A 22,706-nucleotide genomic window follows, 5' to 3' on the forward strand; every position below is an offset into this window, starting at 1 on the left:
CTGACACAGACTCATCCGTTATTTATTCATGTTTGTATTTATTTATCATTTTACGCAAATAAGAAAACATCCGTCAAAAACGTGTTGTCATGATGTCGTTCAGCGTAACGCAGGAGTGATAACTTCTGAATATTTATGTGAGATAAAAATGAGTAGCCTCTTATAGAAAGAGGCCTGTCACGGGATAAAACGCCATAACTTCAGGTCTCTTTTTTTTGTCACTTCTGTCCTCCGGTGCCTGCACTCCGCACGACAAAATAACACATTAACAAAAGGAAAACTAGCCGATTAATATAAACTGTCATATGTCTCGGTTAATGAAATGTACAGCCTTTTCTACATGTTCAGGTGCTGCAGAGAGAGAGAGAGAGCGGGACGGAGCTGCAGGCGGAGGCCGCAGGAGGAGCGGGGGACACCGGGGACCGAGCCGCTGCAGCAGCCGAGGATGAGCTCCGACCTGCGGAGGATTTTTAAGGTCAGGCGGCCTCTCTGTGTCGTGTTTTTATTTTATTTAAACGGTCAGTGACTGAAACACTAAACACAGGTTCTGTTTCTGTTCGAGAGAAATTATTATTTATTTATTCTGTGTGTAACCAAACGTCCTGCTTTAGTTAGACGAGGAACCGAATCAAGACATTAAAATCTCTTCAGATCGACGACAGCGTTTTTAATTGAATTAATTGATTTGTATTTGCTATATGAATATGTAATATGTATGTACGACGCTGTTTATTTCCTTTAATTGTATGTGTCTGCAGGCCGTTAGTGCTGAAAAACTTAAAGATTTCGTCAGAAAATATTCTTCTAGACAACCACTGGCCTCATAAATGACAAACCTACATAATGATAATAATAATAATAATAATAACTGTAATAATAATTGCAAGAACAACTACAAAAACAATATCTAATCAACTGTAAATGGGAGCAAACCATTTCATTTTTAATTCCCCTTCAACAACATATCTGATGGATTTAGATGATATCATTTTTAATTGGAACATAAAGCTCTAATTTGCTGAACGATAAAAAAAAAAAAAGTTTTTGTTTAAGGAAAAAAAAACACGTTTCACTTTTTATTTTTTGCTTTCTCCTCCAAGGTCAAGTCCGTTTTTTCTTCCAAGAATCACATTAAACTTTTCTATCATTAGATATTCAGAGAACAAAACCCTCAGGTGCAGCAGCAGACACTTTTTTTATTTCACATTTCTTTTTTATTGATATTTTTTCCAAATCTGAACACAGGAAGTACAAAGCTTCTTGTCAGAGGAAACGAGTCGTACAGTTAGTGCATTCGATCCTAAAACAATGAAAAAATAGATCTGACTAAGAAGAAGAAGAAGAAGTGCTACATAAGGAGAGGATGAGGTAAATCTGTCCGGAAGAAGAAGAAGAAGAAACAAACAGATGAACAAATGCAGTGAGAGAAACAAACAAACAAACAAACAATCCACACATTATTATTATTATCAGCATTATTTACACAGCAGGTGCATAGAATACTTTTCAAATCCTTTTTTACATAAATACCTACTTTTCTGTTTCCAAAAGACAAAAAAAAAAAAAACTACCAGCTGAATAAAAGTCCAAACTGCTCTGAGATCAGCTGGTTTCTGATGCTGCTGCAGTGCCGCTGAGCAAACACACACACTCTGCTAAACCTCCTCAGTGAAAAACAACAATTACACACCTGCAGGGGGATTTATTTAGAGGTATTTAAAATATGTTTTTAAAGATCCTCAGTAGGAACCAATGGGCTTAGAGCCAGAGACAGAAAAGTCAGGAAGGATTTAAAGATTGAGTCAGAATATAATGAGAAAATAATCCTCCAACAGGAGTTATAAGAGGTATTTTTCACTGAGTGTTTCTTCCTGCAAACATCCCACAGAAGAGTAAAGGTTCCTCCAACAGAAAAATGAAGATTTTCACTTGTTAAAACTCAATCAGCTTCCTGCATTGTCTTTGAGAAGCAGCTGCTCTTACTGAACGGTTTTATAGAAAACTTTCAGGAAATGTAAATGAGAAGTGTTTCCACCTTAAATTACCCTCTGTTTCTTCTTCTTCTTCTGCAGCAGGAACCTTATTTTCCTCTGTCAGACATGTGGAGCAGATTTCCCTGCGAGCCGGCGGCCGTCTGTTGCAGACAGACGCTCAGAAACCTTCAGCCGAGCAGATTCTCACTTTAACCGTCTCCTATTTTAAGACGCTGGCTTTCGTTTGGCACCAAAATCCACCGTCGAGTGTTCAGTCAACAGCTGTGACAGTGTTTGGACTCCTGTTTTGTTTTTGTTTTTGTTTTTTTTTGCCTCTCTGAAGCATCAACTCTTGTTGCAGTCCAACACCAAAGTTAAAGGTTCTCTATTGTTTTAAATCACCTCCTTTGTGGCTGATCAGAGTTTTTGTCTTTTAATCTCTGCATGAGAGTTTTGACCTCCTGCAGCTTGCAGAGTGCGATGCCTTCAGTGACATCCATCAGTCCTTGGAAAAGGCAACATCCATGTGTTATGTGTGTAATGTGTGTGTAATGTGTGTATTCTATAAATAAGTGTAGGAACGTTGGATGTAATGACTTCAAGTTGCAAAATATTTTCTCCAGTAGATTCCACCTGCAGCAATGAATCCGGCTGCAATTTCTGCAACATATAGTCCTCAATGGATCACAGTGTGCCCTCTAAAAGTTGTTCACTTTGTCGCTGACAGTCTCAGAATCTTATTCTAAGTGTCCGACAACATTACAGAAAGGATCCCCACAGAGATAGAGCTTTTTGTTTAAGAGAAAATGTTTTTTTTTTCAAGAAACAACTCTTACATCATTCTCTTTAAAGACACCAGACTCCATTGACAAAAACAGAGATTTTACCCTCACTATAGCTACTGCTGCCTCAATCAGTCAATTGGTTTAAGTGTTATTTTTGGGTCAGAGTTTCCCCTTTAACACGTTAAAATCACATAGTTATATGAGACAGACCAGAAACTAATATTGTTGGCCAAGTTTAAGTTATTGTTTTTTGTTAATGGAGTCTGTTAGCAGTCATTTTACCCTGCAGACAATGGGAGTTGCTTGTCTAACGCTGAAAACTGTATTTTTGTGTGTTACACAAATATGTTGTATCAAAGCCAAACAAACAAGCCACTTAAGACACCATAGTCTCACAAGAACACAAATATATCTAAGCAGAGGTAGACCAGCGACTCCCATGTTCTGCAGGTAACATCTACTGTTCTTGTCAATGGATTCTGGATTCAGCTCTTCTTTGTTTGTCTTTAAGTTTTAGTTTTTTTTATTCTCCGTATATAGTCTCCTATCCTATAGGGTTGAAATTGAGTTAACATTTGGTTGTTTTATTTGTTTTGGACAGAGTTGTGTATCACTGAAAAATCAAACGTGGGCAAAAAAAGTTGGAAAAAAAAAACTATTTTTTTTTCCAAATTTGCTGAGTGGCTAAAAATTGATTGAAATCGACATCCTTGTTAGGGCCTTTTAGCACTAAGCCTTTTGGCTACGCTAGCTGAATTAGCTATCGTTAGTTTTAAGGCGTCTGAATTCATCTTAAAAAATATTAAGAGATTTGACACCAGCATTTGTGTCTGTCTGTTTGTGTGTGTTTCTGAGCCTGTTTATGTCTGTTTGTGGTGTGTGTGTTTGTGTTTATGTGTGTGCAGCAGTCTAGTCATCGCTGATGACATCAACGTCCTCTCCTCCCGGCTGGTGCGTGGCGGCTCTCCAGCGGTTCACGTGCTGGCTGCCCTTCCTCTTCTGCTGAGCTTCAGGTGACTCTTCCTCCAACTTCTGACGCTTGTGCTTCGTCCTGCGGTTCTGGAACCACACCTTCACCTGCAACAGACAGACAGGTGTGTCTTAATTCATGGCAGGTACATTTCATTCATAACAATCAAGGCCACACATAAAGCAGTGAAATGTATTAAAAGTACTTTATATGCAGGATTTGGGGTAGTTTTAAACTGGGCCTTATTTTTATCATGTTCTGGGTTCTTAATGATAAACAGGCTCTTTCAGTAGCCTGCAGTGAAACAGGCTTAAATAGCTGCAACAAAATCCTTGAAACAGAGCGTCCACTGTTGATGAACAGTCAACTCATTATAAGTCTTTGACCAAAAATCTCTTTGCCCCCAGACTCTACTGAAAAAAACAATAATTTTACATTGCAGAACAAAGGAGTTGCTGGTCTACTATATTGCCTTATCTGCTTAATTTCTCTGACTTGTGTTCTTTACACAAATATTGTTTTGGATCTAAATTAACTGACACAAAACACAAAAGTCATATCATTACACATTAAAACAAGCCGATCGAGGCAACAGTTGACCGACAACTCTCATTTTGGGATTCTCAAAGGAAACAGTCATTAAATTTGGGGGCGGCAGTAGCTCAGTCTGTAGGGACTTGGGTTGGGAACCGGAGAGTAAACAGTGTTAACCCCAATTTCCCCTCGGGGATTGATAGAGAATATAAAAAAATATATGTATATTATAATAATAAAAATAATAATTCAGTCCTAAGTCACCAGACTGAATACAAAATGAATTCTACCTTACAGAACACGAGTTGTTGTTCTACTCACTTATTTATCCACTTAGTATATGAACTAACACAAAACACAAACGTCAACAAACTGACTCCTTCCACCATTTCCTGTCTCTCTCTTTCTCTGTCCTATCCAATGAAGAAAATGGCCCAAAAATATCACAAAAAAATAAAATAAAATAATAGAAATATATATATTCAGATTCAAAAATACCGAAATTATTATCTATGTATTAAATTACATTTGATGCTACTTTTATTGGCATAGATGATCTCATCCTTTAGAGCATATTTCCTCTTTTACTTTTCTCTTGACAGCTCTGAAACATCATTTAGAACTATTAGTGCCTCTGTTTGGACATCTTTGGAGAGTCATGCAGGTACTTCTCCCCCCTGACAGTAATAATCATAAATGTGTGAGAGCTGCACAATGATTTAATGTGCGTTTGCTGGTAAAACATGAATGTGACATGCAGCACCGTCGAAACACGTCCGCCTGTCTGCAGGATTCAAACACAGAGATGACTAAGAGATCAAGTTGCTCAATCTGTCAGAGTGAACGGACCGTAAATCAGGACTCAGATCGACGCTGAGGCTGAAAAGTGTTCAGAGCTGCCAAAGGCCTCGGGAGACACTTTAATATCAGACGGTCTTCATGTGTGACGGAGCCGAGTGTAATTATGACAATGATGGAAGAAAAATCTGTCGCCTCCGCGCTGAGGAGTCACACAGAGAAACATGTAACTGCATTCTTTGACAAAATGCAAAGAAAATGAAAGAAAAGGATGAAGTTCAATCTTCAGTTTCCTTTACTCCTAAGTGACATCTCTAAATTCATTTTTCTGTCAAACCAACCGACAACAGTCCAAATATTTACTCTAATGTAACGTCATCAATAACAGAGAAAAACACAAATTTACAACTTTTATGCAGCTGGAACTTTTTTTTTTCTGCATGAGAAACTACGTAAACCATTAAGATAATTAAAAAACAGTTGGTAATAATTGACTTTTCAACAATATTCTTTGCAGATTTACATGCTAAACCTTTCAAAGAAAAGTTCAGAAACTGTTTATGTTCTCTTATTTATACATTAAACCATGCTATGAATTATTACACACACCACCACACATGTATACTCAACAACTATGCATCAGTAAATGTACTTTGTTAAATTCCCAGACTGCGATCCTTTGAAAAAGGACTAAAATATTTACACTGGGTCCAAAGTGAACTGTGAACACACAGATGATTGATCTGTGAACATCTGAGTCATTAAAGGAGCTTAATCATGATTTTATTCATTCTCTTTTTAAGTATGCTTTAGGTTTTCATTCGTCTGTTTAAATCTTTAACGCATTCAAATTGCAGCCATGTGGGGTCAGGATGCTTTAATAAAGGTGAAGCTAAAATAATACAAATCTTCAAGTACCGGTAGTTGTTAAATATGGACATCACCTGTAGAATTAAATGTTTGACAGATATGTGATATACACCGCAGTGCACATAAATGCTGTAATCTGCAGTGAATCACAGGTTTCAGATAATGCAAAAGATATGACCCCCACTTTGATTTATTTCCACACAATTGGCTACAACAGAACAATACACAATGAAGAAAAAACAACATGCACCAACATGTTTTAAAACTCCTTGACTTATACAGTGTGTTGCATCATCTGCATACTAACAGGAAAAGAGAGGCAGTGGCCCTCAAAACCCACTAAATTGTTTTGCAATGTATGATCTCATGGCTGAGAGCTTTAATGTTTGTCTTCGCTTCCCCCCCGTGGGAACAGCTTCCCTCTGATTCAAAACTTGATTACAAAGAAAGTATGAACTGAAAACATTCAAGTCAGGTGATTCACGTGGTATCACCGGCCGTCAGGCTCGTATCACTGCGGCGACCTGATGACAAACCCTTTCAATCACATTGAGAAAAAGAGCGTCGAGGAGCTGACTCAACACGACTCACCCCCTCCCCCCTCATCCTCCCCCTCCCCCAGCCCCACCTCCATCAATCCTCCAATTGTAAATCAACAGCACCTTGAACGCAGCACGACATCAGATCAGTTTAGAGATTATCCTGGGATACACCGAGGAGGAAGAAACATGATGGGCTGAACTCTGATCAGAAACTATGGTGTAGTAATTATTACTTTTTTATCCTTTAATAAGTCTTCATTAATACATTCATATTTTCTGGAGGAATAATCCCATTAAGAATAAAAAATAAACGTTCACTAGTCACTTGGATTCTCTTCTGTGTTCATTTTGCTGTTGTTGTATTTTTCTTTATCTGATAATAACAGATCTCCTGTCTTCTCCTTCCATCACACCTTCCTCCTCACACTCAGTTTCCCATGATGCACTCCTCTTTTTTTTCCCCCCCGCCATAATGCCTACCTGAGTCTCGGTCAGACACAGCCCGCTGGCGAGCTGCTTTCTCTCAGCTCCGACCACGTAGTGATTTTTCTCAAAGGCTCGCTCCAGACGCAGCAGCTGCGAGGGGGAGAACGCCGTCCGGATGCGTTTGGGTTTCCTGGAGAACGGGCCGTGAAGAAGAAGGTTCTCTGGACTGCCGTCGTCACCTGAACACAAAAACGTAACACAACATGATTAAATGAACACTTAAAGTCTTAAAGTGATATTGACTTTAAAAGAATTGAATCATTTTGACCTCAGAGAAACAAAAAGAGAAGCCCACAACACAAATATTTGAAGTTTTATATTCAGAAAAAAACAAATCACTGTGATGACTGTGCTGCTCATACTTCCAGACACTACAGCACTTTGAACCCCAAGAAAAAAACAGATTAAATTACAATATTTTACAAGATTAACAAGATATCAGTGCGAATGAGGAATGAAAAAAGAAACCTATTTGAAAAGAAACAGAAATATAAAATACTTGTATATAAAGAGTTCAACAGAGAATAACATATAGATCATACATGCCAAACATACATTTATACAAAATGCAAACATGTATTCATATATACCAATACTTAATGTGTGTTTATTGGGGAAGTGAAGTGTTCATATCATTAAAGACACGGGGGTTATGGGGAATAGAAGATTTCAGGAGATCTTTCAGCGACTCAGCTGTATCTGTGTAGACGAGTCTCACCAGCTGCATTCACTCCAGATGTGTATAACTGATGGAAACTGCAGCTGCTTTATTGAAACATAACTAAGTCCTGATTCAGGTTTGTAAAAAAAAGTCTGATTTTGTCAATCTGTCCGATAGACTCATGACCTCTGTGCAAGTTGGACTCCAATTGGATGCCAGCAACGTTGATTAAACAGCAGATTCATTTGTGCATGGGGGCGTTTCTATTTCCAGGTGTTGTATAACTCTTGTAACCAAAAAAAAAACAAAACACTGATTGCCTTTATCTCTTCCTGTCTCTCCCTCTATCCCGTCTCAAATCAAACACAACGTCAGCAGAGGGCTGATGATTCTGGTTCTGCCTGTCAAAAGGGGAGGTTTTTGTCATTCCACTGTTAGGTTGCTAAATGTTGGTTAGTGCTGTGTTCATGGTGGAGTCATGTCGGGTCTTTGTAATTAGTTTAACAAAAAATGATGTCTAGACCTGCTCGTATGTAAAGTGTCTGCAGAGAACATTTGTTATGAATTGGCACTACACAAAAATAAAGATTGATTGATTGATTTAAATTTAAAAAAGGCCCAAAGATTAACCAAATCCTAGTCAGTGAGTCAAACTACAACTGGTCCTCACTGATTTGTATGTGTGGTGTGTGTTATCTGTGTTTGAATCAAACCGCAGACTAAACTGAGTCAGCGATTCTTCGCCGCATCATCAAAATGTGATGTCATCCTTTTTTCTTTTTTTTTTTTTAAAGACAGTCTCAACAGGTAATAAGTTCTGAAATTCATGAAAATATAGATGTTAAAACATGAGGAATATGTCCCGCACTATTAGGTTAAAAACATGCTAAATGAATAATAAACCTGAAATAAACAGATCATAAACTACACAACATATGTTTGATTAAACTTTACACTAACTAGCATTACATGTGCTGTGTCATCTTTTTTGGATTTGGTAGAACTTTAAAGAGTTGTCTTCATTTTCTACTGGCTCCACGTAGAGCTATTAATGAAGTTCATGAAGTCAGATGAGTTAAAACTCAAACTTATACTCAGAAGCTGTCCCAGTATCTGTTTCATTAATAGTTCATCTATTATACCTTAAATCTGTCTCTGTTTTTAAATGATAATAAATTGGATTTATTTGTCTTTTGGATGAACAAAACGAGTCATGATGCTTCTTAGCCCTCTGCTATAAAATAATCTTTACTTTGAAAACGTGCTTTTAATTCAGATGGATAGGTTATACCCTTTAACATCATAAGTTTATTTAATGGTTGAAGTTATTCCCCAGAATCAAGTCTGATAATCTAATCACGTCGAGATTTAAAACGTGAAGTTAGCGAACCACAAAGTTCCACGTTAATGCTAATAATCACCTGAAACATCGGCTGCAGGTGTGTTGTTTTTTTTTTCTGTTGCGGTTGCTGTGATTTCCCTTCAGCGGTTTAGAGATGTGATATTTCACCGCTGACTTTGTCGCACGTTTAAAAAGCTGAATTTGTTTATCGGGCGTGATAGCGTGCGGTCGATCTGAGCGAGGCGCTCGGTAAAAAACGGGCATTTCGCGTCTCTTTGTTCCCTCGCTTTTCAAACCCACATTCAACATCTGCTCGACTTTTCTGACTGTTTATTGAAATCTTACGTAAATCTTTCTTTATATATTTTACATAAAAACAAATCAATGCACACGTTCTGCAAGTTCTCGTCTGAAAGGAGCCGCCGTCACGCCGCACGCAAAACAGTCGGTTTATTGTTGGCTTCGAGGTGGCGGGGTGGGACAATAATGGCGTGCAGAAAGCAGCGACGGGACACGCTCACGCCTTTTAGTCAACGTTAGCGCAGATTCAAAAATATATTCATATGCAAACTTTGAAGCCGAGCCGTGACTGATGGAGGTCATCAAACATCTCAGACGAGCTCGGATTGCAAATGTGACGGTTTAATTTTGTTGAATGACAAATTTTACATTCTGTAATGTAACAACAGCAGAGAGGTCAGAGGTCAAAGACCGTCTGCTGGGTCTGAATGTTCCTGCACAAAATCTGTGCAAAAGACTCGAAGAAATAAAAGCTTGGATGCAGGAAATGCTCAACTGAAACTATAGAAACCTTTTCAGAATAAATTCACAAGTTTAGATGAGATTGTCAAAACTTTTGATACTTTTACAATACCATGTTTTTAAACTTTACAATCTCTGTTATTTGAATGTTTGGTAGTATCAAGGAGCAGAAGCTTTACATAAATGACATCCTTATTTAAAAAAACATGAGAAAAGGAAAATAATTAATCCATTTAAAATTGCATCTAAACTCCTGCACAGTCTAAATTACAAAACTGTTGGCAAAGTTTCAGTACATAAACATGAACAACGTATTTGTGCAATTAAGACTGTAAAGGAGTTTACCTGCAATTTTTAATAATTAAAATAATAAATGACCCAATATTGGATGCTAGGACTTCTATTTTTGTTGCCAAGGTATTAAAACAGGTATTGATATTGTTAGAAATGTTTACTAGAATTATACTGAAGTTAAAAAAATCGAGTAATTGATGCAACCCTAGATTTAAAAGCAGTGAAAGACAAATTTGTCCATCAAACATTTGAAGGTTCAAAGTGCCAGAGAAGACTTTTAGCTGCTCAGAGAAATCATAAAGTTGGTCTGCAGGATTAAACACCAAACAGACTTTAAAAGTTCTCCATCAGTCAGAAGATGTCAGGCCATGTGTTCATTATTCTTCTATTTGTACAACACACTGTTATTTACACAAACAACCTGAGTTATCAATATCCTGAGACGGACTGATTCTGTTGATTCCAAACTTGTGATAAAACTGAAAAGCTTTTGGTGCTTCACAACTCAGACTTCTAGTTTACCCATGATGCAATACTGCATCCACTGCAACATATCAAATCTGCAGGTTATCAAGTCAGTGCGTGTGCATACTTTCTGAGTTAACATGGGAGGTAGTGTAATGGTATTTCTTATGTTATTAAAGTTTAAGTAAGAGCGCCGGTAGCAAAGTGGTTAGTGTGCGCTCTCCATGTACAGAAACTACAGTCCTCCAAGCGGCCCAGGTTTGAATCCGACCTGTGGTTCCTTTTCTGCATGTCATTCCCTACTCTCTCTCTCCTTGATTTCCAACTCAATCCTCTGTCCTATCTCTACAATAAAAGCATTAAAAACCCAAAAAATAATCTTTAAAAAAAAGGTTAAAGGAGATTTGTTGTTACATTTTTGGGAATAAAAGTTTATTGTTTTGTTTTTTTATACAAACGTTTTTCGACTTACTTTTGAGACTTTTTTATTTCTTCGGGACACCAAGAAGATAGTGAACTTTGGCCAGAAACCCCTTATAGTTTATTATAAATTACTTCGACTTCTTAATACTCGTTGTTGGTTTATGTCTGTGCAAAAAGCTTATATTTTGTTCTGCAAATACAAAACTATATCAAGACTGAACACAATATATTCAGCTGTGTTTTTACAATCATCAGTATTACAAATCTACAGATGCAGGTTATCTTTGTTGTATTTTAGGAGCATTGCATGCAAATATTTGATCATTTAAAAAAAAAAAAATGAAAATCTAGAAAAATCTGAATCCTTTTAGTTCTCTCCTGAAACTTCAGAGGATTCATCAAGACTTCATACTGGAAACATCTGACCCCACAGCGATGCAGAGAAAATCTGCTGCTGTGCAAAAAGAAGACTCTTCTCTCCGCCTCTGACCTGCACGTATTTAACCTCCTGTCTGAAGTCTGCATGAGTCTCTAATGACCTTCAGTTTAAAGGTGCTAAACCTTTTAACTGCAGCAGCTGACAGACCGGAGGCAGATAATGACAACATGCTGCAGAGTAATGACAGAAAATACTCCCCTCACACTGCTTACTACAACAACAACAAAAGCAAGAAGCAACAATAGAAACAGGTTCATTGTCTGTTCCCTGAAGGAGCTGAAAAAACGACTTTTTCTCTTGAACTTTAAGAGCTGCAGAATCAGCTCCTGTGGTCAATAGAAACACGTTTGTTGTCTGGATGTTCAGGAGATGAAGTGAATTATTCTCTGCCCTCTTTTTTCAGCCCTTTAAAATCTCAGTTTCTTACTTTCATTTGTTTATATTGGCATGAAAGCTTTTCCATATTACACCAAAAAAAAAAAAAATGTATTTGCATTTCAACTCAAATATAATAATAATAATCAAACGTTTTAACAAAAAATTAATATTCAGCATTCAACTCTTGTGACAGATGTGTGGTGCCTTTGGAAACTTTGTGATCTTTTCTAGGATTTAAAGGTGAGTTCCAAAAGTTTTTAATAAAAAATGAGTCTCTACAGATGGTACAGTTTTAAAGAGCAGAGAAGTTCAGTATTAAGCATTTTAAAAAAGACATTTCAGACCGGCTCAGACATCTGACCATCCAGTTTCAAACACATCAACGAAGACAACAACATGCTGACCTAAGATCACAGGGTTTATGGAGGAAGATCCTACATCGCTCAGTCATGTTGGACAAATATTATCTAGATATAAATCTTTCTTTTCTGTGAATCAACTTAGAGCTGTGCACTCAACTTCTGTGAGTTGCACAGCTCGCATTCAGGTAAACGTGAGGAGAGAAAAAGTTCCCTTGAAGTTGCAAAGCCTCTGAAAAGTTATGCAAACTCGCATACGTGTAATGTCTGTCTGTCCTGATGGAATGAATGAATTTACGCTTCCTTTCTTCATTTCAAAACATGATTAAAAACACAGAATACATCGTCTTTAACAACAGTTTAGCCTCTTAATCTGAAAGAATGCTGCTGATGGGATGTACACTTTCAAACCAAATAAAAGACTGAATGTTTAAGGCTGTGATCTTAAATCACATGAACCCAGGCCAAAGCAATTTTAAAAGGTCAGAACTTGGTCGCAAAAATTCTGCAAAAACAAATTCACTGCAGAGAACATATTTCCCGTCAGTCCTCACTGACAAACTGCTGCAGCTGCTACGATGACAGACGACGAAGAAGAAGAAAAAGACGAAGAAGAATGTAAACAGAAGCAGCTGACAAAAACAGAGATCGTGAACTATGAGCTGTCAATCAAAGTGGTTGGTTGGTATTCATGTATCTGTTGTTCATTTACAGTAGATGGACAGCAAATGACAACAGCTCTAACCCTCTTCTTCTACTGTCTCTTGAAAATCAAAAGCAACCCCTTACCCTGCAAGTGTACAGACAGAACGACCGATAAACACTGACAGAAATGAATTCCAGATATTCCACAGAAGTACAGACGATGGAAAGAGGAAGAGGAAGAGGAGGTCTGTCTTTAGGGCTTTTTAAACAACGTAAAGGCAAATAAGATGAAGGGGAAAAGAAAGGTTAAAAGTGAAGGAAAGTGAAAAGATGAACCAAAGCAGGTGGAAGAACAAGATGGGGAAGAAAATATGTTTTAAAAAGTCTTTAAAAAAGGAGTTTAGAAAGAAAATTGAGATAAAAATCACAAACAAAAAAGGAAAAGATTGAATGTGATGGTGCCAGAAAAAAAATCACACATGTGATAGCTGCAGAGAGAAAGCTTTGAATGTGTCGGAGAGAAGGAAGAAGAAAGAAGAAAGAGGAGCGAAGAAGAAACAACAAAATCATAAAGGATCGCAGGAGGAGGAGAAGAAAAAGGAGGAAGAGAAGGAGGAGAAATGGAAGGTAGAGTTGACAAATAACCCAAATTTTAAACATGCATTTACTTTTAAAACTCAAATGATTTCGCTACCTGTTTGATACCATGGCAACAAAAGTCCTATATGCATCCTATATTGGGTTTTAAACACAAGAAGTGCATGCAAACTCCTGCACCCTGTCGAAATTTTAGATCGCGTGCAGGTGTTTGCATGAAAACTCTGATGGATTCATTTCTCTCATACACACCTGTTTTATGAAACAGATATCGTTTTGAAATGTTTCAGTACTTTTCAAAATCATCGTAAAGAAACTGAGATGTATCGTTGACAAACAAGCAGGATCGAAAAGTATCAAAAATGTTTGACAGCCTGAGGGGAAGAAGAATGAGGCATTAGAGGAAGAAGGAGAAGGTTGTTGGCTCAGATGGCACATCAGGCTCTCCTGGCACTAAAACAAGTCCAGACCTGTCAGAGGGGGGGGGGGGAGAGAGAGAGAGAGAGAGAGAGAGAGAGAGAGAGAGAGAGAGAGAGAGAGAGAGAGAGTTTCTGTTCTCCATGTTAGTGGCAGGTTTTTTTCTTGCCACTGTTACTTTGCTTAATGTTGCTAAGTGCTGTGATCATGGTGGATTCATGTCAGGTCTTTGTAAACAATAATGTCTAGACCTGCTCCTGTGTGAAGTGTCTATAGATAGAACTGGTGCTATACAAATAAAGATCAATTGATTAATAAATGTATATTTATCTTTGTATTTTTTTTTTTAAAGAGGGAGATGACAGCTGTCACATCACTCTCTTCAAAGAAACCAGACTCCATTGATAAAAACAGTGATTTTACCCTAACAGAAAATGTTAGTTGCTGGTATACCTCTGTGTTGATTGGTTAGTTTGTTTGTGTTTTAGTGTTGTGCTGGTTCAGCGTTAGCCCTTTAACACACCAAAGTCACACAATAACAAAGACCTACTAAGCAGTTGAGGCAGCGTCAGGCCACTATCTACTGTTTTCTACTCGGGTAAAAACAGTTGTTTTGTCTATAAGGACTCTTGTGGCTTTGAGGCGCTAAAGACTGTTTCTGGTTAAACATATGCAAAGACAGGGCCCATTGACCTGTGGTTGTAGAATAAGGAGTAATCAGGATCAAGGATAACTGAGTCCTTCACCTTCACCTTCCTTCAGAGGAGGTTCAAACCACAACAACACTCTTAGAGGAGACATTTTTACAAAAGGAGGCCCCCGGAAGAAGGCGACAGAGATCTGAGCGGAGGCTGTCAGCTGCTTCCACAATAATGAATAAAAATGTGTCTGAGTGAGCAGAGGAGCAGCAGACTGAGAGAGGAGGAGGAGTTATAGAATCACCTGTGTGGAAGAGTAAAGTGACAGGTAACTTATTTCTGTTTAAATTATTGCTGCTCTTCACATTGATCAGTTCGGCCTTTGTTTACCATAGCACCAGATGTGGATTAATCCGTCGCAGAAAATAGTCCTGATCAAATGCACCACCCCACAGAAATGTTACACAGATTTCTCAGAAATGCTAGGAGCAGCTGTTGAGGAGATAACTGAGCCACTTTTTCACATCAACAATTTATATTAGAAAAAGGACAATTTAAAGATTTACAAATTTAAGAAGTTTCATCAACATGTTTTAGTGTGATTCTAAGATGAAAAATGTCAAAGATTTTCTGATTTCATTCCTCCCTCATGATATTAAACGGAATATTTTTAGGGCCGTGGGCAAAACAAACAAAGGACTTCATCGTGGGCTTTTGGAAACACTGATCCACAATTTCAAATACTTTCTGATGTTCTAGATAGATTGTATTGATATACAAAACAAACAGTCAGTGAAGTGAGAAAAGATAATACATTACATCCACTCTTAAAGATTAAATTCTAGCTTCTCTTTGTAGAGTTTGTTTTTCATTCAACCGAAAGAGGAAATGTTTCCTGCAGGATTAGGATCATTTACACCTGTGTGATGGTAAAGTTTGACTCCTGCAGATCTCAAACACAAGAGCTGGCTTTAATTATTTTAGTCACACATTTGATATGAACAGTAATTCAGTTTTCACAGATTTTTGTATTTTCCAAAAGTAGAACAAGCTGGTGTGGTTACAAGAATTATGGACGAGCACATTTCATTCATTTATAGCCAGAAAAAAATAAAGATGAAGATGATTATTTTTAGATATTTTGGAGGCCATCTCTCCTGTAGAATACTTACAGTCACTCCTTGTTTCCTGTCTGATATGTTTTAAATATTTAAAGTATCCAAACTTGGTACTAATCCTAAAAGAGTTTCAAATCTTTTAAACTACAAACACACAAAAGCCAAATTTCCAACAGAGTCTGAGTGTTTTAACAGCTGTCACACAAAAGATCTACAAGCCTTTAATCTGACACGTGAAGAGCTGAGTGTGTGTGTGTGTGTGTGTGTGTGTGTGTGTGTGTGTGTGTGTGTGTGTGTGTGTGTGTGTGTGTGTGTAACACTGACAGGTATCTACAGGTCTCCTGCTGAGGCGACGTGCAGCGATCACCCTCAAACAGCATGGGACCCTCTAACAAAAACCCTGCGGCCTCGTCAGGGTCCACAGCCACAGGTTGACAAACTCACATGTTCTTTTACTAAATTTTGAATGCAATTTATTTCATAATTTATATTCATTTAAACACTTTGAGCCACACCTCATGTATTAAGTACCTAATAGATAAAGACGAATTCTTATTTAAATGTGAGACAATGAAAATATATTGGAGATGTTTTTCTTTTTCAGGAACTTCTAAATCTATTTGTCATTAAAATGTAAATTTTACCATTTGTAAAGGGTATAAAAGTGATGATCAAAACTATCCTACAGAGAAAAAATAAAAAATAAAAATAAAAACCTTGGACTCCAGAAGAATCTATGTCTAACAGTGGAAAGTTATTTTAATTATTTAAACTAAGGTCTATTTCTCTTCATTTAACACTTTTACTACATTTGTGGGCTTTTATTTAGCCTATTAGAACATTTTACAAACAACAACATCCACTGATTAATGTGCAAAAGAAATAAATCAAATCAGATTAATTAATAAAATGTATTGAAGCAGCAGCAGCAGATTTATTCCCTGATAAATAAAGCAAACGTGAAAGGGTTAAATCAGCTGATGATGACGTGACTGACAAGAAGATTCAACAATCAGTTTGTGTTGAGTCACCTTGTGTCAATAAAGTTTGTTTGGAATTGAACTGAATCAGTTTTATTACTCGTGCACACTGACAGGTGAGTTAAGCTGCTCGATGACATCACAGTGTGAGGTCAAAGGTCATGAACGTTTTCACATCTTCAGCTACCATCAATACTAAAACAGCACTGTAAAAAATAAACCGTCAAGAAAGTGTAAGGCAACCTGTAGTATTAAATTATTAAAAGTAAAAAAATATATATATAGATGTATTCTTGTTTATTCTGCCTTCAGATTATTTGGAGTAATCATAATAGAAAAGTAGATTTTTATGTTGGAGTTGTTTTAGGTGGAGCTCATTTTAACTATATATATATTTTATGGGACTGCAATTAAAAAATATTTAGTTCACTGAATTAATCAACAAATGATTTCCTCTATTATTAGATTGAGTTTTTTTAGTGACAATTATTCAAAAGGAAAAGCTGAAAAATATCAAGATAACAATGCAACATTTTTTACAGGAAAGATCATTCAACAGATTTCATGAAGTGGCTGAATTATTTTCTGTCCATCAATAATTGGATAGTCAATTAATTGTTCACCTGCTCTTGTAGAGAATATTTGTGAATTATATCAAAGGCTGAATATGTTTGGTTTGAATGTCTTCATTTGTGGGGCTGTCAGTTACATTCAGAAGGAGAGTCACACGAAAACAAAACAAGCCAAGTAGTGTGTACTTCATATCTGTACCTAAAGAAAAGTTCTGGAGCAAAAGGCACTCGGTTACTTCCCACCTCCTGATGATTTGTCACTGATCAGAAGCATAAAAAGACTTGCTATAAGAAAAAGCTGAGGTAAAAGAAGATCCACCTTCTTCTTCTCTTAATAAAATGTCACCAAGTTCAGTTTTATCAAATAAGCTGGAGGTCTAATTTTAGTTTGACAGTTTTTTTTTGTTTCTATGTAAATATGAGGAGGAAATGTTTGAACTCTAATTTAAAGAGAAACGAAAAGGTTAACATATTCAGTCAAACCCTCATGAATGTGTTTTTTAAACCAGTTTGTAATCATGTTTACATTTTATGTTTACTCATAATTATTTTGTTTTACATCTCTGCATATGGATTTTAATATGTGATATTTTAGTTCAGTTCTTATTTAATATATATATATTTTTTATTATTTACTTTTCATAAATTGTTTGTTTGATTTGATTCAGAGGATCTTTACTCCCTCACGTGATAAAACTCATGTTATTGACAATCATTTTAAAAGAAGATCAAATAAATGCAATTCAAAAAAATCTGATTGAAGACTTCATTTTGTTAATTTACGAGATTAAAATTCATTTTTTATTTAATTCTTTATTTACTTTGGCCGTTTCATTTTACTGAGTTTTTTTTGTTTTTGTTTGCGGTGTCACATAGGCCTTGTCAAATTCTAAACAGAATGAAGTCTTAAGTATTTATTTAGTTTTCCTTTTTGTAGTGTCATTAAACAAATAGCCTACTAAAATATTTGCGTTAACGACTTGAGTAGGATCGTCTTCAAGAGGGCGCGTGAGGTGAACAATTTTGTTGGCGCTGAATTTAATAAACAAACATTTTCTTATAAAAACATTCAGCTGATTTGTTTTTTTTTTTACGTCAAATCTCCTTTCGTGAAACCATCAGGTGTTTTGGATTTTAATCACCTTTATTCGTTTTCCTTTAAACGTGTTCCACCGCCTCTAATTAAATAGCAACACCCGGATGTTATAGTCTATAGGCTATTATTGAGTCTCTCGGGTAAACTCACACTAATTTAAATTTACACACATCGCGGCCTGAGGCTAAACAGTATTTATTAATCATATTCTTTACTAATAATAAACTATAAAACACAAACCCTCACCAGGCTGTGACGACACCTCGAGTTTCAATAAAGTTTTAGTTCAGGCTACCTTTAGGCCTATTCAGAAACACGAGAACACGAGTTTAATTTATCTATAGCATAATTAATCTATAATCTATAAAACAATTAACTTGAGAAGGGCATCTCATTTACTCATTACTTGTTCATAAACTTTGAAAAGGAAGACAACCAGTCCAAACGCACGTTTCTTCTTAAATTAATAAAAAAACATTAAATGGTTTGGTTGTTTCAACGAAGACGATCTGAAACTCTCATAATGAAGACAACAGATTGTTTCAAATTCACATCAAATTTCTGTTTAAGTAGGCTGACACTGTGACTTCCTGTTTCTTCCTAAATTAATAGAAAAGTTAAATGGGGTTTGGTGGGTCTGAAACTCTACAACACACATCGTTCAGCTTCACATTAAATCACTCTTTAAATGATGAGCTGACGTCGTGTTTCTGCTTACATTTACAGAAAGTTGAATGGGGATTGGTTGTTTGACAAAAAAAGGTGATCTGATTGGTTCATGAGCTCGATATTCAGAGGATCAGAAACAAACAAAAACACAAGATTCTTTGAAGTCCACACAGAGCAGCAGAAAACAGAGCTTTCACATTAAGGGCCCTCAACACTTTCCTTTAATCTACCAAGAATACTGCAGAATCTGACACAGGATTAGAGTCATATCTCTAAAAGGTCAGAGGTCACTTCAACTGCTGCCTGGATAAAAACAAACCTGCATTTAAAGCCTTTAAAAAAGGGAGATGTAGCCTAACGATGCAGGAAATTGTATAGACTTCTAAATAAATCAAGATAAGATCCTAACATTTAAAATGACTCATTGACGAGGTGGGTGAGGGGGGGAGAGGAGGAGGAGGAGGAGGGTGAAGGTGAGAGGGGTGAGGTAATTATTTCCACAGAAAACGTGAGAAGTTTTAATTAATCCGGATGAACTGAGAGAAACGATCCATAAAACACCCAGTAAAAGAATAAAATGTTTAAAAAACCGTGTTGTTATATCGTCATGAAGATGGAAAAAATACATCAGTTAGTGTCAAATATTTATATTAGCTAATAGATTATTTATATTAACCAAACACTAAACTGAGCATCTCTCCTTCCTCTACGCAAACACAATTCATGTTTTTCAAAATGCTGCAAAATCAAACAATCGATATTCACTCACTAGTCACTCTGTCAATGAGTCAGACTGTAGTACAGATATTAAACACACCGCCAATTCTACCTCCATTACCTCACTCAACATGACTAATAATTATTCAAATGTTTTGAGGGATTTCTGTGAGTTGCTAACTGGACATTTTAATTTAGGACAAAAGTCGATAGGTCTCCGTTATAAGTAACAATTAGGGTGTAAAAACAGGGTTTTTTAAAAATGAAGGCATTGCCAGAAGAAAAGTAAAGAAATACAAAGTGAAGTTGAATCATTTCTGGTGTAAATTATCTAAATAATAATAAATCTCATTATTATGATCCCATGTCTGATTCTTTTGGTACAAACACACTCAAACACGGGATGTTAAATTTACATCTGGAAAAAAAAATAGGCCTATCAATAACAGCATAAAAAACAAACTCATTAAATAGAAAGAATCTGAACGCACAATCGCAAATAATTCTTTAAGACTATAAAGCCAAAAAAACACCGTTCTCTCCCCCACCCCACCCACCCCTCTGCCTCCCTCCCTCCTTCCCTCCCTCGGCTCACCTTGGAAGCGGTGTCCCAGGTATCGTCCACGCAGCACCCACGGGTAAAAGCTGAGCGCCTCTCGGTGCTGCGGGCTGAAGAAGCTCTGCGGGGGGATCTGCAGCGGGTGCAACGGCAGCCCTCCGGGGCTCTGCCCGTGCGCTCCGGGCTCCTGGAGCACCATGTCCGGCCCGGCGGAGTACAGAGTCCTGCCGCTGCCCCCCTGGAAGCATGAGCCGAACACCCCGGCGGCTGCAGCGGCCGCAGGGTGCAGGGACTCCGGGAAGCGGAGCGCCGTGGGCCGGATGGGCTCGTCTCCGGAGCCACCGCTGTGGCCGAGCGCCTCCTTCCCAACCAGAGACTCAATGGTGAAGCATTTCTTGTTATTGCTGTGCTGGAACATTGTAAACACCTGAAGCTTTGAGGAGGAGGAGGAGGATGAAAGTGAGAGCAAATCGGCGTCCTGTTAGTCCACTTCCTCGGGCTCGGGGGGGCTCAGACTCCGGGCAGCCCCCAGAGATCCATAAGTCTCCAAAGAGTGTGTAAAAGCCGCACGCAGGTCCGGATCTCTGCACCTGAAGGTGGCTGAAGTTTCCCTCCTCTCACCTGAGTGCGGGGCGGTGTCTGTCCTGCCCGTGCAGGATCAATAAAACTCCCGTCACAGGGTCCTGTCAGTGGCAGTGTGGATCCTCGTGGCAGCGGCCGGGTTTGGAGCACTCTGCGGCGGGGTGCCAAGCTCTGATCAGTCGGTGTGTCCTTGCTCCTCCTGCCGCCGCATGCTGCTTGAAAAGCGGAGCTAGATAGTCTGTCAGAGAGCGGGCTGTGGAGGGTGATACCTGCCCTGCCCTCCCCGGCAGAGGTGCGCTGAGCATGCGCAGAGGCGACCTTTCAGACAGCCATTTTGTTGATTGGTAAGAGGAAGAGGAGGAAGGATCTGAGTGATGATGACTGACAGTGATGAGGAGGTGAGTATGAAGTGTATGATTCAGAGAATGATGATAATATAAGTCTAATGAGGTCTTGACAAAGATGACGTCACTAACGAGGGTTTAATCATTGGCCTAATCGAGATGAGCTGGTAAAACATTTAATTTAATCTTGTTAACTACACAATCATTCATTCAAGGTTTGTAATATTCTTTTAAAAATGACGCTGCACTTCACATGGAGATCACAATTTTAAAAAAAAATTTTAAATGTTAGAGCTAGGTGTTCATTAAGAGCTTAGCTTTCTTATGAATGGAGAAGTTTGGTTCAAAACATGGCCGCACAAAGTTGAGCCAGGTGTGAACTTTGTGACTTCTGTTGTAAAATTAGGAAGAGGAGAGACACGCCATGCCAATTTAGTTCAAACGATTAATTTGATTTAATGTTGAAAAGTGAATACATGCTGCATCGTGTTTCCGTCACTGTTGACATTTTCAGCATAAACACACACTGCCTTCATCCCACCTGCATCGTAGCAATACAATGTTTATTCAGGTAAAAAATAAAGTTTGAATTCAGCAATATGGAATTCAAGTCTAACCTTTAGCGTAAAAGTTGTGGTACTCGTATCCTTTTACCGTCATGAGAAAAAGGTGTACCATGTTTTTTTTTTTACGGTGTTACCCTGGCAACCAAAGCTGCCAAGTTTCTTACACAATGCAGGTTTTTTACAAGTGCCAGTGGGAGTGTCAAGGTCAGGTGTGCCAACCCCCTCCATCATTACATGTGCAATAGCACCTCAGGCCTGTGTCTTCCATTTTCCATCTCTACGTATATTCCTCATGTATTTAACTTGTTTATAGAAAGATTGAAATACCGGACGTGGACGCATTAATGAAGTAAGTTAAAGAAACCTAATTTAGAAGTTGTGAATTTATTTCGTTAAGTTATTCATTAAGTTCTGAAATCTTGGGGAGCTGGTGGGGCGCTGGTTCGAATCCCACCTGTGGCTCCTTTTCCCGCATGTCATTCCCTACTCTCTCTCTCTCCATGATTTCCGGATCTATCCACTGTCCTGTCTCTCCATTGAGGGCACAAAAAGACCAAAAATAAATATTAAAAAAAAAGAAAGTTCTGAAATATTTCCTTTTGTTTTTTTGTACATAAATAAAATCACCCACATCTGGATCTTGCGTTTCAAATGTGCACGTAACATCTGTGCAACCACAACAGCCACATCTATTCACTTTGTCATATGCAATAAAATGAACCCACACAAAGTGATTTAGAGTCTAAACAGAGCAATGAAATCAAGATGTGTGCCATATATTGATTTAACATGATGCCAGTAAAGGTTTCACTGACGTGTCAAGTTTAAACATTTTCGGACTTTAAGAATTTAAACCCGTCTTTGATCTGTTGAAATAATCTTTGTGTTTATTTGATTGGAAGAGGGAGAGTCAACATTATTAATCATGATCAATAAAAGGGTTGCTCCAAGACTTCAGACCTTTTTTTTGTTGATCAGAACATTACCATTTTTGCATTTTTTGCACTCAACCACTTTGTCTCCCACTGTCCCAAGTTTATAAAGCAGTTATGCATATCTGGCATGTCGCCTCATTATCATTTCCTATATTTTAATCTCAAAGTCAAATTTCCTTGAAGTGCATTT

General features: G+C 37.7%; 1 protein-coding gene across 1 annotated transcript; it reads right to left on the reverse strand.

The window, feature by feature from the left end:
- Positions 1–1,541: 1,541 nt before the first annotated feature.
- Positions 1,542–20,931, reverse strand: emx3 (empty spiracles homeobox 3). The gene is made up of 3 exons (XM_020638374.3): positions 20,126–20,931; positions 6,953–7,137; positions 1,542–3,835 (listed from the first exon to the last, which is right to left on the reverse strand). The coding sequence occupies exons 1-3, from the start codon at positions 20,505–20,507 to the stop codon at positions 3,668–3,670; spliced, it is 735 nt and encodes a 244-aa protein (XP_020494030.1). The 5' UTR covers positions 20,508–20,931; the 3' UTR covers positions 1,542–3,667.
- Positions 20,932–22,706: the final 1,775 nt, after the last annotated feature.

This window comes from Labrus bergylta, chromosome 9 (assembly GCF_963930695.1).
Source record: "Labrus bergylta chromosome 9, fLabBer1.1, whole genome shotgun sequence".
NCBI lineage: Eukaryota > Metazoa > Chordata > Actinopteri > Labriformes > Labridae > Labrus > Labrus bergylta.